The following is a 16,464-nucleotide window of genomic DNA, read 5'->3' on the forward strand; positions in this document are numbered from 1 at the left end:
TAACCAAGTAACCAAATAGATATACAATATGCTTTTTTCCCTTTATTTGCAATGGTTCCCACTAAGGCTAATGCCAATAACTTTATCCAAACACTCGTGTGTGCAAATGATGAAGTGAGATGAACCATATTGTAAGCACATTGTGCAACCTGAGCATAATTCACCTTCTACTTTTATTGACTAGTTACTAACACACACACTCAGCGGGTCTTAAACCCACAAACTTACCCTCCACCATGATCTTACAAGGGAAGGAGGTGTCATTTGGGTTAGAGTTTGTTGGGCCAAAAGAAATATGGCACCTACTTTTTTCCAAGTGCAGGAAAGAAATAAATAAAGAGTTGAAAAATAGTTGAACATAGATAATAAAGGAAAAAATTGCTGCAAGTGCCACTTTTGTCCTGGTGAGGACCATTTAGAATTAGAGAAATAGAGGTCCATTGATAATCGTTTTTGTGCTTCATGACTGTTGTATGGAGGAAAAAAAAAAAAAAAACAAACCATATTTCCTTACTTATTTGTAATAAGTATTTTCCAACGAAAAAGTAAAAGCTAATTACTGGCTTCATTTTTGGTAAGCATTTTACTCTTATGGCAGCATGGTTGTTTGATATTAACTAATGACCATTTAATACAATTGTATGTTTACTAGATGGAAGGGGCAGAAGAGCACGACAGAGCATGCCACACATGTGCTAGCTGCGTATCGTGCGTCATTGTCGAGCATACGGGCACACCAGGTATTCTACTGCTTCATGTCACAACAATATAATTCTTCCTAGTTTTCTTGTTTCACCTGGTGGATTGTCAACTATTGCATGTGTATAGTTAATAATGTAATGTTGGTCAAGTAGATCATATATATACAAGGAATTAGTTACGATCATTTCACCACTGTGGGCAGTCAATAATGACTTAGGATTTTTAGTGAAGTGATTCTTCAATGGTGTTTTACATTTTTGCTCAAACACAAATAAGTACGTATTTTTTTTTTGTTGAACATTTAGTCAGGTTGTTTGGGAGCTGTATAAGGATATCCTAGACTCACTGCCCCCATATTGCACTGTTGGCCGACATATATGGAGGGCCACAGTGCCGTTGATCTATTTTTGGATAGTAGAGGATCATCATCCCGAACGTGTCTTTTGTCAGTTTGGGATGAAGCAAGCACCACTGGCTCTGGTGGATACGTCAGTTGAACTTCACAGAATCTCCCTCCAAGGTAAACTAGAGAGGGATTGGGAGCAAGAACATGCTATCTACATTGATCGATGGGCCCGTAGAGGGGAACGTGTTGCCAACGCACCCACTTTGGATGGGGACACGACGTACCTTGCTGCTTACATGGCTGAGTACTGAAGGTCGACCAGATGGTACATTATGTGAGAGTCAGCGTATTGGGAAATCTTGGTAAGGCAACCATTCAATGCTTCTTTTATGGATTGATATTATACGTGTGTTGCAAAGAGCATTATGAATATTAAGTTTTGTGGCGCCATTGATTCAATATTTTCACATTCATTGGGTTTTTACATTTCATTTGTTGCCACTAGATATGCATTTGTTGCCACCAGGTATGCCATTTCAATGTTCATATATGTATGAATAAGCTCATCATGCATAATCTGTTTCCAAATCAGACTTGAATTACCTGCCAAGATATATACTCAAATATCATACGATTTGACCTGAAATCTTTATACTTTCTCAATGTTTAAAGGCAGTAGAAAAGTTTTAATGTGACTCCTTTATTCCATAGGTTGAGTCCAATGTGGAAATGCTATTACAATGCCAACCAGCTTCTGAAGTTTACAACCAGCTGACGAAGACGCTGGATCTTGTTCAGGAGTTGAACCGAGTGGCATTGGATAATGCGCGTGCCATGGCGAGTGAGGTGACCACACAGGCCACAAGCCATGGTGGCAGAGGTGGTGGGTCTGGAGGGCGTGGACGTAGCGGAGGCCGTGGAGGTCATGGAGGTCGAGGAGGTGGTCCTGATGATGACAATGACTTGGGCAACTTCCAACTCTAACACCTCCAATTCTTATTGACTTCTAATTCTAGTAGTTTAAGTTGTAATTTATTTAGAGGACGTATTATAGTAGCGAATTATATTTTCATCACAGCCATACACGATATCCCATTCTTCTGATTTCACAAATTTCAATCGCTCAAACTCGACTCTATTACCAAAACTGAAACGATTCTCACTTATCTCGTTTATTCAGTGACTCAATTCCTCGTTGTCATCTTAATAAATACAATTTTCTTTGTACAGATGATGAGGCGTTGGAGGCCGATTGGGACACGTACATGGATGGCGTCGGGTCATCGCGATGCACGTCTGACGCCACTGCCCAGGCATCCCATCCCGTTGGCCATGACGATAGTGCAGAACACACATCCCATGCTCAGGCTCGCCCTCGATCCCCACTACCCACTCCGCTGTCTCCCCCATTGTTTAGCGGCTTTTCCCATAAGGGTGGCTGTATATTTGTACCCACACCTGGTTGACCGACCCCACCTGTAGTTCAGGCTGAGCCCACCCAGGAATCTTCACTTCCTAACCCTGATGAATCGGCTGCACAGATTGAACAAATACGGAGTGAAAATATTGAGCCGGTCCATGGGTTGCAAAGATCACTCTGCACTGACATACATCCCCCTGGTTGCGGGACCGGTGATGGTAAATACCATGCATTCCCCTGCTAACTTCTACCAAAGTTATTTAATCAAACAATAAGATGAGAAGCACAACCAGTGAATGCATTTAATGTGAAAGAGAAGATGACCCAATGTACATGTACATATAGCGCAGTTGGATATTGTCTTCATGTAGACTTCCATCCTACCAAATGTTGCATTAATGTCAACCTAATAGTTCAAATAGATATGCCAATTGTCGTAGTTGCATATAATATTGCCAATAACTGTGAATTAATTGTGAATGACTACGATTGTGTATATGGTTATTTAGTCAGAAATTTTACTTTGTAAAAAGTACTTTTATTCCAAAACAATAATTAAACTTGGTTAAAAATATTAATAATAAGACATATACACGTACACAGTACAAAACATGGTCTATCCCTCTGTTTAAACTCTATTTTGGCTGTTAGGGAATGTGTGCATTCAAGTAATGTTTTCTGCTTTCAATTTTAGGTAAGACGAGACCTGCCAAGGCAGCTGTGAGGAAATGAAAAGATCGCTGAAGCTTGGCATGATGTGGAGCATATGGGGGTAAAATTTCCAACCAACATTGGTTTGGCTTATGTTTCTTTCTTACTTTGTTAGGAATTAACAACAACGATCCCCAATTCAAACTTGTTTTGCTATGTTGAAGATGGTTTTCAGTAGGTGTTCACATAAGGACCAATTCAGAATAGGATGAGGTTTATTTATGGGGGTGGCAGAATTTGTAGTAAGTGTTGTAGTGGGTTAAGAATTGATGTTGTGTCGTTGGAACTAGAGTTTATAATTGTTGGACAAAGGGTTAGGGTCTTGCTTAACAAATTTTCTCTACTCATTGTGGAACTATAATTTTCTCTATTCTTTGAATTGTGTAGCCCAATCTATTGCTGATATCATACAAGCAACACCCCTCTTCCCGATATAAGAAGCCATTAAATAAGACTACTCAGTGATGCTCTTCAATTTAAATATTAATTAGTCAGATGAGATGGGTTTTACTAATTTATCAACCCAAACTTTTGGGACAAAACTTGCACTCAGAAGGTTTTGGAAGAGGGGGTTAATTTTTAACATTAACATAGAAGGTTACAAAACTTGCACCCAGTCTCTTATTCAGTGAGGATAATATATTGGGAAGAGGGGGTTTTGGAGCCGTTTACAAGGGGGAATTGCATGATGGGACGAAGATTGCGGTGAAGAGAATGGAATCAAGGCCAGTGGGTGAAAAGGGTCAGACTGAATTCATGTCTGAGATTGCAGTTCTTACAAAGGTTCGACACCGGCATTTAGTTGCACTTCTTAGGTATTGCTTGGATGGAAATGAGAGGCTTCTTGTTTATGAATACATGCCCCAGGGGAGTCTTAGTCAGCATCTATTTCACTGGAGAGACTTGGGGTTGAAACCACTTGAGTGGACACGAAGGCTGACCATTGCCTTGGATGTTGCCAGGGGAGTTGAATATCTGCATAGTTTAGCCCATCAAAGCATTATCCATAGGGATTTGAAACCATTAAACATTCTTCTTGGAGATGATATGCGGGCTAAAGTGTCAGACTTTGGACTGGTTCGACTTGCTTCAGAAGAAAATTCTCTGTTGAAACTAAACTAGCTGGAACTTTTGGGTATCTTGCACTAGAATATGCAGGTACCTTCTCAAATTTTCTTTGACTTAAATATTTTAGAGGTATTAAATTTTTTTCTAAACTTTTCTATGCGCAGAAAAATCTATAGCTGATTGTCCTTGAAATAACCAAGACTAACCAAGATTAGATTTTTGAATTTAAGCAACAATCAAACATCGAACCTTCAGAAGAAACCACTAAGTGGAAAGTTGAGTCACACATAGGCTTGCTGCATTTTACATGGCTGCAAAATAGCAGTCCCTTGTCTATTTCACCATTCACAATATAGAGCCACTTTCTAAGAAGACAATTGTTCTCATGTTACTGCCTGAAAACATCTTTAAGAATCTGAATGAAATAACATAATTAAATTGATGTGGGGAAAATAATATGCAATGTGACTTGTGAAGACACCATCTTTGAACTCAAAATCATATTCTCTTTGATTAGTTAGGACTTCATTCTGCCCTCAAAACATGAGAGCTAACTGATATTTTTGCAGAGCCTCCTGTACTAGTACTAAGTTTTTCTCATTCCTTGCTAGATACCCATATCACCAAAAGGGAAAGTTTTATCTACAAGACCAAAGACAACAATCATTCAGGTATTCTGGCATGAAAGATAATTAATTTATGTGAACCACATAAGTTCATGGAAATTTTTTTAAGTTGTCACTTGTCAATTAATTGTAGAGGACTCCTGAGAATGGCTTAGCTTCCGTTTTAGTTGGAATGGTACCTATATGGATTTCATCATATATTATTTATGTTTGTGCAAAAGAACAATCACATCGGCCATTTAGCATTGAATTTGTTTCAATGAATGAACTTATTTTATAGCTTTGGATTTTTTTTGCTGGAGCAGCGAAGAAACTCATAAATTAATTTGTGTTTGATGTCATTATGCCACTCACTGAAGGTCCAGGATAACAATGACATATTAGCTTATTGGCTATCAAATTCATCCACGTTGCTGTTACTCCTCCAACGCACATTGAAGGCAACTGGAGCAGCAAACTTAACTCCATAACGGTGAAGATCAGCATCAACTTCTCTATTTGGGAGGATGTCTCAAGTAAGGAAAGAGACATTTTATTTTTGGTACTATCATGTAGTTTAATTTTTTTTTTAAATAATTCCAATTTATAGGGGCTTCGAGCGTCTCCACAAAGTGCTGGGTTCTCATTTCTTAATAGTCGGATTCTTGGTGGCCTGGATGAACTACGGCAAGTTGAAGCCAAATATCCAGCTTTGCTTTTTTAAACAGCAACTCACAGCCTTCCTTGAAAATATATATGGAATGATAAGATATAATTTAAAAAAAGAGATCTCCCCATTGCTTGGATTTTGTATCCAGGTAACTACAATGTTATCTTCTCTTCCCATTTTTTATTATCATATCTTGTTACTTCCATATATTAGTTTTTTTGGAGATTTTATAATTGTAAAATATATTTTTTTACTTCTGAAAACAATGCATCTGTCGATGAGTGCACCTTTCTCGATTTATGATTTCACTGTAAAAGCATTGAATATTTTTCCTACTATAACCTTAATCTCGGGCATAATGAGTAACAGATGAAACATGTACAAATTTCTAGTGTTTCAAGTGATTCATTTACCTTCATAGATACTGCTTCTTACCTGCCTTTTAATGCACCAATTTCTAGTTTAAGGGATTATGTTTCTAATAAAGAAATTGATCATTTTTCCTCTGGGCTTATCTAAGTCAAAATGGGTAATAATATAACCATGTCTGAGTCCTGAGCCATCCCAACAATTGTGCATCTAGTCTGACCAAAAGCTAACATGTGCAAATTCCCAGGTGATAATTTGATGTACATTTGCTTGTGTTATGGTGTATGTCTTCTTGATAAGTGTGTTATGGTGTATGTCTTCTTGTAGGAGCCATCTATATCCATGCTCTAAATTAAAATTTTTTTTTCTTCATCAATTCTGACACAGGCACCTAGGACATCCCGAGCTAGTTTAGTGAAGGGATGTGCTCAAGCCAATGCTACGGCTCAACAAGCTCTGATTGCTCACTGGCAAAGCATTGTGAAATGCATTGATAACTACTTGAAGATCATGAGGGCCAACCATGTAAGTGGAGCTTCCAAGTACAATGAGATGGGGTCATTGTTTTTGCTCTTTACACGGCTAACTCTTTTCAATATTGTGACAATACAGGTCCCTCCATTCCTAGTTTGCAAATTATTCGCTCAGATATTTTCTTTCATCAACGTTCAGTTATTTAACAGGTAAAATTATCACTTAAGCTTTCTAGAATCCTAAAACTTACTTTGATTATAGAGTATATTAAGGTATATTCCCTGACAATTTAAATTTCTTTTTTGCAGCCTTCTCTTGCGGTGTGAATGTTGTTCATTCAGTAATGGGGAATACTTGAAGGCCATGATGCGACCGAGGAGGTACTAGTCATGGATCAATCTCTTGTATTCTTTCTCCATGCCTCTCTTTTGGAAGACTTTATTTAGTACCTTATTTGCATGCAGTTTGTAGGTTTGGCTTGGGATGAGATGAAGCACATCCGACAAGCAGTTGGCTTCCTGGTTTGATTCATTTATCTCGTTTTCCATTCGTATTGAGGTATCTATTATAAAATGTGTCTTATTAGTCTTTTGCTTTTCATTTTTTTCTGCAATATCAGGTCATACATCAGAAGCCCAAAAAGACCTTGAAAGAAATAACAAATGATCTATGTCCAGTGAGTCTATAACCCTTCTTCTCCTCCCTCCCTCCCTCCTCTTGTCTTTCTAATTTTTTTGTTCCATCCTCTTTCAGGTGCTTAGCATACAGCAATTATATAGGATCAGTACAATGTACTGGGATGACAAATATGGGACTCATAGTGTATCTACTGATGTAAGTTGTGTACTAAACTTTTAGTTGGTTAGGAGTTGTCGGCCTTCATTTACCTTTATAGGCTCTTTGGTAAAAAAAAAACTGATAAAAGAGTGTTTGGAATTAGTTCCAAATAAATAATAAAAAAATTGAATACTCTTAATCAGTTTTTCTATCTCATAATCTTTTCTCAAGAAAAATTATTAAACCCAATATGTCTATTTTTAGTGGTTACATTTTGAACTCATTTCTGCAATTGCTGTTTTTATATGGTCCCTTGTAAGGTTATCATTCAGTTTGTTTTAGAATTCACCCTGTTACGTCATTTGACGTTCTGTCTTTTATTTAATTATCCATAAATGATTTATCAAGCAGTCGCAGGTTCATTTCTGTTGAAGTTTCACTCAAAAGTTCCCTATGTGCAGTTTATTTCAAGTATGAGAATTATGATGACCGAGGACTCAAACAATGCTGTCAACAGTTCTTTCTTACTAGTTACACTACATTAGGCTGCTTTTGTTATTTATTAGGCTTTCATTTGTGTAATATTTTTACAATTATGGTTTCCAACTGCTACAAATTGTAGTTTGTGATGTTAGGCACATTGTTTTTGGCTAATATTTATTGTATAAATAGTTTTCTGTGCAATATGATGTAAGGAGACTTCTTTATTTATTTATTAATTATTATTAAATGTAAAATGACAAATATCATTAAATGCAATGCAAACGTACATTTCTATATGTTACTAGGTTTAATGCAACATGAGAGCATATTAGGTAATGAAAGAGTTTGGCAAATGCCTTTTTTGTTTCGTTGCTAGGTGGTGTTCATTTCTGGATTTTCTGTTCCAAGATGGCTTCATTTCATGCTGCAAAATCTAATAGGTAGGAGGTATATTACATAAGCGTTATGACTTGTCAAATTACCTATTATTTTCGCAACTTCTTCAGAACAAGTGTATTTTATTTTCTCTACGCAGAAAGATATAGAGAAAGTACTTATAGGCTATCCAAAAAAATCTAGCCAATGTTAACAATGAGTACAAGCAATTACAAGTCAATACAGATTCCAAAATAAACTTTGTGCTTACAGAAACCAACAAGCTATTCAACAACTTCTATAGCCAATCTTAGGAGCCATAGTTTCGCCTTCATTTTGCGCTCCCTTGTTGTGTCGAATCATGAACTTCATCATCTCCCATAACATGGGCTACCACTTCACTTAGCATGTTAGTACTCAAGGTTGCAATCCTCCTTGCATGGTCACGCTCCTCAATGGCAACGTCTAACTGATACCTCAACAATCTGTTCCTAACGTCTCCATCGTAATAGTTGGTTCCTTTGCTTTGAGACGTCCCCCTTGGGCTTGATGTCGACATGGTAGGAGATGTCCACGATGGGGAAGCACCATATTACACATTCCTACCATTACATTGCATGAACTCCATGTATGCAGATTCTGCTTCTCGTTGATATTTGTATGACCTGTGTTCGGCATTTGTGAACTTATGAACTTGTCTACTTGCTTTTGCCCAATTGTTGTATATGCCAGGAGCACGACCAACGAAAACAACATAGTATTTGCCACCCTAAAAGAGGAACACAATAGCATTATATGTTAAAATCGCATGAGCTGTGCTGGAGTTAGAACTTACCAAGTTTTGAATTTGAGCTATTAGGTAAAACATATACCATGTCGCTCTACCAACAAGTGCCAGTAGACTACAGCAACTAACATGCACGTTGCTTATTCCAAGATCTGACAAACAATTGCATAATCTATAATTGTATAGTGGTAAATAATTGTACAATTAAAACAGTAAAACATGTTGGCATGTTACCTTTAGAAGCAAAGGAGGCTTGTCTTCTCCATCCTTGATTGTTTTCCTCATAACCCCCAACCAGAATGAAAGGAAGCTGTCTTTTTATATGAAGCGTATAGTACTCGACTATGACTAAATCGAGTACAGTACAGATAACTCGATTAAGACAAAGACGAGTACGTATAAATACTGCCCAACTGTTTTGCTGGTGAAGTAAATAATACTCGATATCCATATAATCGAGTTCTACTGCCAATATATGATGCCTTAATGGTACTCGGTCTCTGTATAACCGAGTTATAAATACTCGCTTGATGTAAAATCGAGTATTGTGGTAGATTTTGTCATGTTGCAATGTTTTCAATAGATTGACTAAGCGTATATGGAATCACTTGCTTATTTTTTCCCTGCTACTACTTTATACAAACACATTACATTACACCCTGCTACTACTTTATACAAATACATTATGTACAGACTCATCCAAACCAAACTAACCACTCATTCTCTCTTCGTCTTTATGTACAATAAAATTTTTTCGTAACAAACTTTTCTTCGACTTCATGTTTTGTGGGCAAATCATCTGAGGGATATGTTTGTTTCATCTTCATTTAAGTCTATTATTTCTACCTTATGATCTTCCAATTCACAGTTCTTGCTGGGTGGATATTGAATCTCAGTGGATATCTGAAGACTAAAAAATAACCATAACAGATAGAGTGGTATTCAATGAAATCTTGTCATCCATTACAAAGCCAAATGTTCTTATCAGCTTTCTTCAATCCCACTTGCCAAATACCACCATAGGGAGCAGTGAGTGTAGCTATGGTTGATAGCTTTGCACTGTTGAACCCTGACCACAAGTACCCATCCACACTGACGTGAAAACATAGAGCATCCTTGAAAAGTTTATGCATCGATTTTGGGGGTGACCTGTCCCTCATTGCTACACTGATGTTTGCAGTGACTGGCATTCGCTCCTCAAGTACTTCGCATTGTTGAACCCTGTTGAGTGATATCATCCACACGCACGTTAATACACAGATATGCATCCTTTTGCAATGCACCATTTTCAAGGATACAGAGCATCCCTGAAAAGTTTATGATATGTTTAACACAGCGTAGCACTGTCTCATCAAATCATGTTAGATGAAGCACAGGAATGCTGAATAGTCTTCGCATGAACCCTGTCCAGTTGTATCACCTACATGCACATCAATACACAGATATGCATCCTTTTGCAATGCACCGTTTTCAAGGATCACTGAAAAAGTTTAGGATACATTTAACACAGCTCAACACTGTCTCATCAAATTATGTCAGATGAAGCACAAGAATGCTGAGTAGTCTTCGCGTGAACCCTGTCTAGTCATATCACCTACACACATATCAATACACAGATATGCATCATTTTGCAATGCACCGTTTTCAAGGATCCCTGAAAAAGTTTATGATACATTTAACACAGGTCGGTACTGTCTCGTCAAGTCATGTCAGATGAAGCATAGGAATGCTGAATACTCTTCATGTGAATAAATACACAACCTCCTTTGCAGTACACATCACCAGCCCGCTGCTGTAGCACAAGCTATAGCCATATCAAACAACTACCTCAGCGAACCACATGCACCAACAGGTGCTACTATCGACTTCGCAATTCTGCAGTTCGCAGTTTTGCATGTGCTCCTCAACACCTCACTGAACAATACACTGTCGAGTCATATCATCTTTATTCACGTGAATACTTACCCTTACATATAGTCACATCCATGTGAATACTTGCCCTTGAAAAGCTCCTATATAAAGTCTCATTTACATCTACCCTTGCAAAACATCTACATATATTAATCAAAAGTCACATTTTCTAATGTCAATGAGCAATTGGATGCTACATCGTTTTCCAGATAACTATAGGAGGGAGAGAGATTCCGACGAAAGGGAATACTATGCCGGATTGCGGCGGGAGTGGGACTTTCGTGTGAACGAATCCAATACTCTGCACGATGATCTCGTGTGACTCGGAGCGCCTCTTGTCGACCGTAGCTCGATCACACTGCCACGACAAAACATGCACCAATTTGAGCGTGCAGTGACAAAAATAAAAAAAGAGAACAATCTGATGATACTGCGTAGGTCAAGGTATCACATGTTACAACTAGCAGAAAAGCTGACCGCTGCAACGAACGGGCAACTTACTCCGGCGGAACGTAACAATGTCCTCAACTACGAGGACTACCTGTCAGAGTGAATGCCTATGTGGTATGTGTGTTATGTCTAGGGTTAAGTTAATAATGTTAGTAGCGTTAGTGTTCAATATGCAACGCCTGCATATTGGTGACCTCGTGTAAGTTATTTTAAGTTTTCTGTGTTATGTTATAGGTGCTTATTGAAAAACATTATGTGTGGAAATATTTAACTTTTATGCATTGTGTGGGAATAATCTATATTAGGAATAACGTGCGTGCTCCTCACAATCAATAATAAGATTTACATAGTACAAATGCAACAACAATGACACACACACATTTAAAACATAGTTAAGCAAAATAGTTCTCCAACAAAGTCTAATTATACGACAACACGATTACTCTTCATTTGACATCTCCACGTCTGATTGATAAATGAGATCAGCAAGAAGTGATTGAATGAATTGTGCGTGCTCGTACCACCCTCCCTCCACTGACTCTCGAATCTCAACTTGGGTCCGATATCGATTAAGACATACCTTCATTCGATTATTTTCTTCTCTTATGCGGTTCAATGCTTTACGAAGTTCGTTGATCGTGTCTCTGGGCATTTGCAATGCGAGTCGCCGAGGCACTAGCAACTTAAAACCAACCAACTCATCATAAAACATTTTTTGTTCACGAAATAACCACGCCCACTCCTGTCTCATGGTATTGTGAACATAAGCACTATTTCGCAGATTCAGGTTGATTGGATAGCTAAACTCATCTTCCAATACCCAGCAACGACCCATAGCAATGAACACATCGTGAGGCCTATAGAGTTGTGGGTTGCTAGAACCAGATATTGACGCTGAATACAATAACATCAAATGATCAAGTTAACAGTGTGCATTAACTGTTGGTAAATAATGTCATGCTGCATAAGATGGTACACGACAAAGACATTCATAAATTTGTGTACTATTACATGCTAAAAATGAAATACTAACACTCAAATTTGACCATAAATATTAGACGTTGTTGTTAATGTTTACATGTTGTGTGCAATACAAAATATTGTTGTTAATGTCTCGACCAATGATGAGTATGTATATTCAACTTTTGCAAATCTAAAGATTAACTGTTCATTAGTTTAAGCAAATATAAAGAATTTTATTTTTTGTCAATGAAATTTACACCATAAAAAGACCCAATATAACCCAATGTACACACATAACACTCATCACCATTTCTATAGATTATTGTACCTTTCTTGTAGCACCAAACAACACCAACAACTAATATAACCCTAATCTACTCACATAACACTCATTCAAGAAAATACCAAAGCACTTACTTGAACCTATTAAATGAAAATTCGTTTCTAACAAAAACATACATTATGGTTTATAAACTTTTATAATATTTATTATCTACAACTACTTTTACTTACTCCATAAAATTCTCTATGTATTTCAAAGAAGAAAATGAGTTTCTTACCTGAGATGATAGAGAGATAATATCAAATTCTGGCAAAAAATTCTAAAAATGAGGAGAAGCTGATTTGAAAATGATGAGGAGAATTTATTGAGAAGCTGATTTATGGGAAGAACTCGATAATAGCAGAGTCGAGTAACCTTATAACTGGATTTCCGATTAATCGGGTTAAGCTTCACATGCAAAACTAGGTGATTTGATATCGGGTCAGAACGTACTAGAGACGACTCGATATAGGTGAAGTCGAGTAATACTAATAAGTGATTTCAAATCCCGTCAGTAACTCGGTTATCATATTGTCGAGTTACAAACAGTAACGCCGGATTATTTTATTGCCCAAAAGCCACGCTGGATGACTAGCATGGGAGGAACCTGCACATAACTCAGCCTTGGAACGATCGAGTATTTTAATAACTCGGCCTTAGGGAGGTCGAGTATTGAAACAGGGGCACGCCCCTATATAGTTTGAAAACAGGGGCATAATGCCAATTATTTTGCCCAAAAGGGGCAAAAGGCCATAATGTCTGTGTATTTTCGGGTTTGCTTTTGCCAATAACCATGCCATTGAACTTCACTACTTCCGTCGTTCGAGAGAGAGAGAGAGAGAGAGAGAGAGATTATGAAATTTTGGGATTTAGGTTTAGGTTTTTTGTTTTTAAGTTCTGCTCTCAAAACACACTGTTTTTAAGTTCTGATTTTTAGTCATTTTTTTTTTAACTTCTCATGTGCAGTATCCTGATCATGTCCGATTATTTTTTTTAAAAAAAAATGGTTGTGACACATGTGCAGCCATGCCCTAGGCATACGCCGTGTCGTGTACGCATATGATATGAGTATGACAAGCAATTTGCTTTGTCTGTGCTTTCTAGTTTTAAACAACACTATACTTCAAATCCGAGGTTCTCAAAGAACTAATTTTGAAAGCTAATTAAATAAATCAATTGAGTGAAACATCTATAGATTTGCTATAGTTTTAAGTTGCATAGCAGTTTTAAGAAGTCACAAATTAAGTAGCACCCAACATTGTGACAAGTTTTCTTTCAAACCAAAGAAAAAGAGACATGAGGAAGGAACAAGTTTTAGCAATTATGGAACCTTAAGAATAAAATAAAGGACCCATTCTAAAGAGAATACACACTACAACAAAATTGGCTATTTTCAAGGGTCAAAATCCTTGAAAAAGGTATTAAAAAACTTTGAGAAAAATTATTTAAAAGTCTAACCGACCCTTGATAACCTTCGAAACTTACACCGTAAAAAATGAAATCTCGACGGCCTTCATGGCCTTCAAAACAAGTACTCTATGAAATTTTGACGACCTTCGTGTACACCACTTTTGACAAGTAGAACTTAATTACTCTGAAGAGACCTTGTAATTTAGTTCCTTATGAGATTTTCTTCTGGTCCATAAGGTTTTTGTAAAGCGTTCATGCTGGTTAGTTCTTGGTTGTAATCTTGTTACTTGATTTAATCTAATTTATTTCAGCTTTGTTTCAAATTTTGTTGTTAGTTCTGTTTAATAAATTTATAATGCATTGGTCTTGATTGAATTAGTTTAAGTGTTAGTTCTTTGTTTTTTTGGTTTGTTTGATGTGTGAAATAGATTGAAGCCTTAGATTAATAAGGCTTCAATCTATTTCACTGCTTAGATTATTAATTAGGCTTCAATCTATTATCTCCCCCGAGTCCCGACAGTTAAAAAAAAAGGGAGAGAAAAACTTTGTTTAGTTTATTAAAAAAATGGAAAAAAAAGAAAGAAATTAAGAAAGCGACCTCTTATTTCTTTTTCTTTTTTAAAAAAGAAAAAAGAAATAAGAGGTCGCTTTCTTTTGGTAAGTGATGAAAGAGGCTTCTATAAATGAAATTTTCACTTTTTGTCTTCTTGTTCGAGGATTACAAAAAATGACAACTGCTTTAAAATCTAATACAGTAATAATTTTCTTCATTGACCCATTGTCTTAATGATCATGTATTTCATAATTTGTACCGCCCTTGTATACACGTGGTAGCACTAGCACATAATATCTAAATATATATACATCTCTAATTACAAAACTAAGAAATTAGATTAGCACATATAATAGATGCAAGTTGCAGATTGTAATCTACATTGTTTGCTCTTGCATTTTGGTCTTATTTGGGGACGTTACATGACAAAATACCAGTAAATTAATCACACATTCAATTTCAACTATTTTTACAATTCACGTAAACCCAAATTGAAATTTCTTCCATTTGAAAAACAAAATTAGTTTAACCATCCAACTCATTCCAAATTTTAACCAACAAATATTCTCTACATTATACAAACAATGCAGTTATCATTATTATATTACTAGTATGTAACTTGTGCTTATGCATGGTAATAATAAATCGTAATAGTGCTATTGATGTTAGCATGAGTTATAAAATATATAGGATATTAGTTCGACTAAGATATTTGGAGGTACTAAAATAGTTTTTCCTTGTAATTTTCATGATATTGGTTATGCCAAGTTTCCCATTACACTGCTATTATGTATATAATTTTGAAAATTACTAGCTATTGGATACTACGTACATATACAATATCAATTCGAAATCATTATCTGTGAAATTCTACTAAATATAACACAAAATTAAAAGAATAAATTGGTCTAATAGTAATTTCTAAATTGAATGAGGATAAGTGCATGAAATCATTTAGTTCAATTAGAATTTGTTACATTCAAGATCCTGGCATACAAAATATATAAATAAAAATAGTATAAAAAAATGCTCATTAGTTCCCAAAAAAAAAAAAATAATAGCAAAAATCTAAACAATTTAATTTGTATGGTAAGCTAATAAAAAAAAATCAATTTTGAATCTAATTAAATTATCTCTAAGCATTGGTTATATATATATATATACACACACAATTAGGTTTTTATGATTTATTTATATTGAACTCCTCGTTTTCTATATTGAATTAATCCATTTGGTACAAAAATTAAAAAACTTATATTAGATGAGACATATGACGTAAAATTAAACTCTAATTGAATTTCAATTTTTACATTGAATTAACTAACTTAGTACAAAAATTTAAAAATTTAGATTAGATGAAACGCGTGATGCAAAATTAGACTCTAATTGAATTCCAGATTAAAATTTAATTGGATTTTCTTTTAGTTATATATATATATATATATAGTATTGTACAATCCATCTGGGTAAGTATATCATTATTATACTATTATTGTATTTTTTTAAGTGTATTTTACTAAAATGTTCCTTAAACAAAGGATTCTAGAAATTAACGTTAACTAGTAATTTAATTGGGTAGTTAATTGTTTAGTTTACGATCTCAACCTGCAGCTTTGAGCATGCATTACGCGACTTCCTCTGACGTTCAACTTCAATCTCTGGATTTGAAAATGCTTCCATCAAAGACATTCATGATTCATTTGTTATTGGCCACAACGCCAAAACATTTGAAAATTTCCCTTCTTTTCCATTTTTTTAATGAGTGGGTAAAAAGATTTGTTTTGATTTATTGGTAATATTGTAAGTGCTAATTAGTTCAACTCTAAGTTTTATTATCATCCAATAAAGCCACTGTGGATTAGAGTGGCCAAAATTTTCAGGCTGGAATAAATTTTTTTTTTTTTTTAATTGTATAGTTTGTTATCTTTTAAACAGTCAACGGTAGCATATATATTTGATATTTTTTTAGCTAATAAGGAAGGGCTCCTTTTCTTTTGTTATTGGCCACAATGCAAATATATATATATATATATTGAAAATTTCTGTTCTTTTCTATTATTTTATTGAG

The 16,464-nt window shown here is 35.7% G+C and overlaps 1 protein-coding gene and 1 pseudogene across 1 annotated transcript; both read left to right on the top strand.

The window, feature by feature from the left end:
• Positions 1 to 3,893: 3,893 nt before the first annotated feature.
• Positions 3,894 to 4,301, top strand: LOC136061025 (receptor-like kinase TMK3). The gene has a single exon (XM_065770546.1). It carries the CDS (start codon positions 3,894 to 3,896, stop codon positions 4,299 to 4,301), a length of 408 nt encoding a protein of 135 aa, XP_065626618.1.
• Positions 4,302 to 5,175: 874 nt separating this feature from the next.
• Positions 5,176 to 8,085, top strand: LOC111990514 (myosin-17-like; annotated as a pseudogene).
• Positions 8,086 to 16,464: the final 8,379 nt, after the last annotated feature.

The sequence above is a fragment of the Quercus suber genome, unplaced genomic scaffold (assembly GCF_002906115.3).
Source record: "Quercus suber isolate HL8 unplaced genomic scaffold, Cork oak 2.0 scaffold_32, whole genome shotgun sequence".
Taxonomy (NCBI): Eukaryota; Viridiplantae; Streptophyta; class Magnoliopsida; order Fagales; family Fagaceae; genus Quercus; species Quercus suber.

Bases quoted from the DNA above. Each gene is read 5' to 3' on its own strand.
- LOC136061025 (XM_065770546.1), top strand. From the start codon at position 3,894: ATGGAATCAAGGCCAGTGGGTGAAAAGGGTCAGACTGAATTCATGTCT.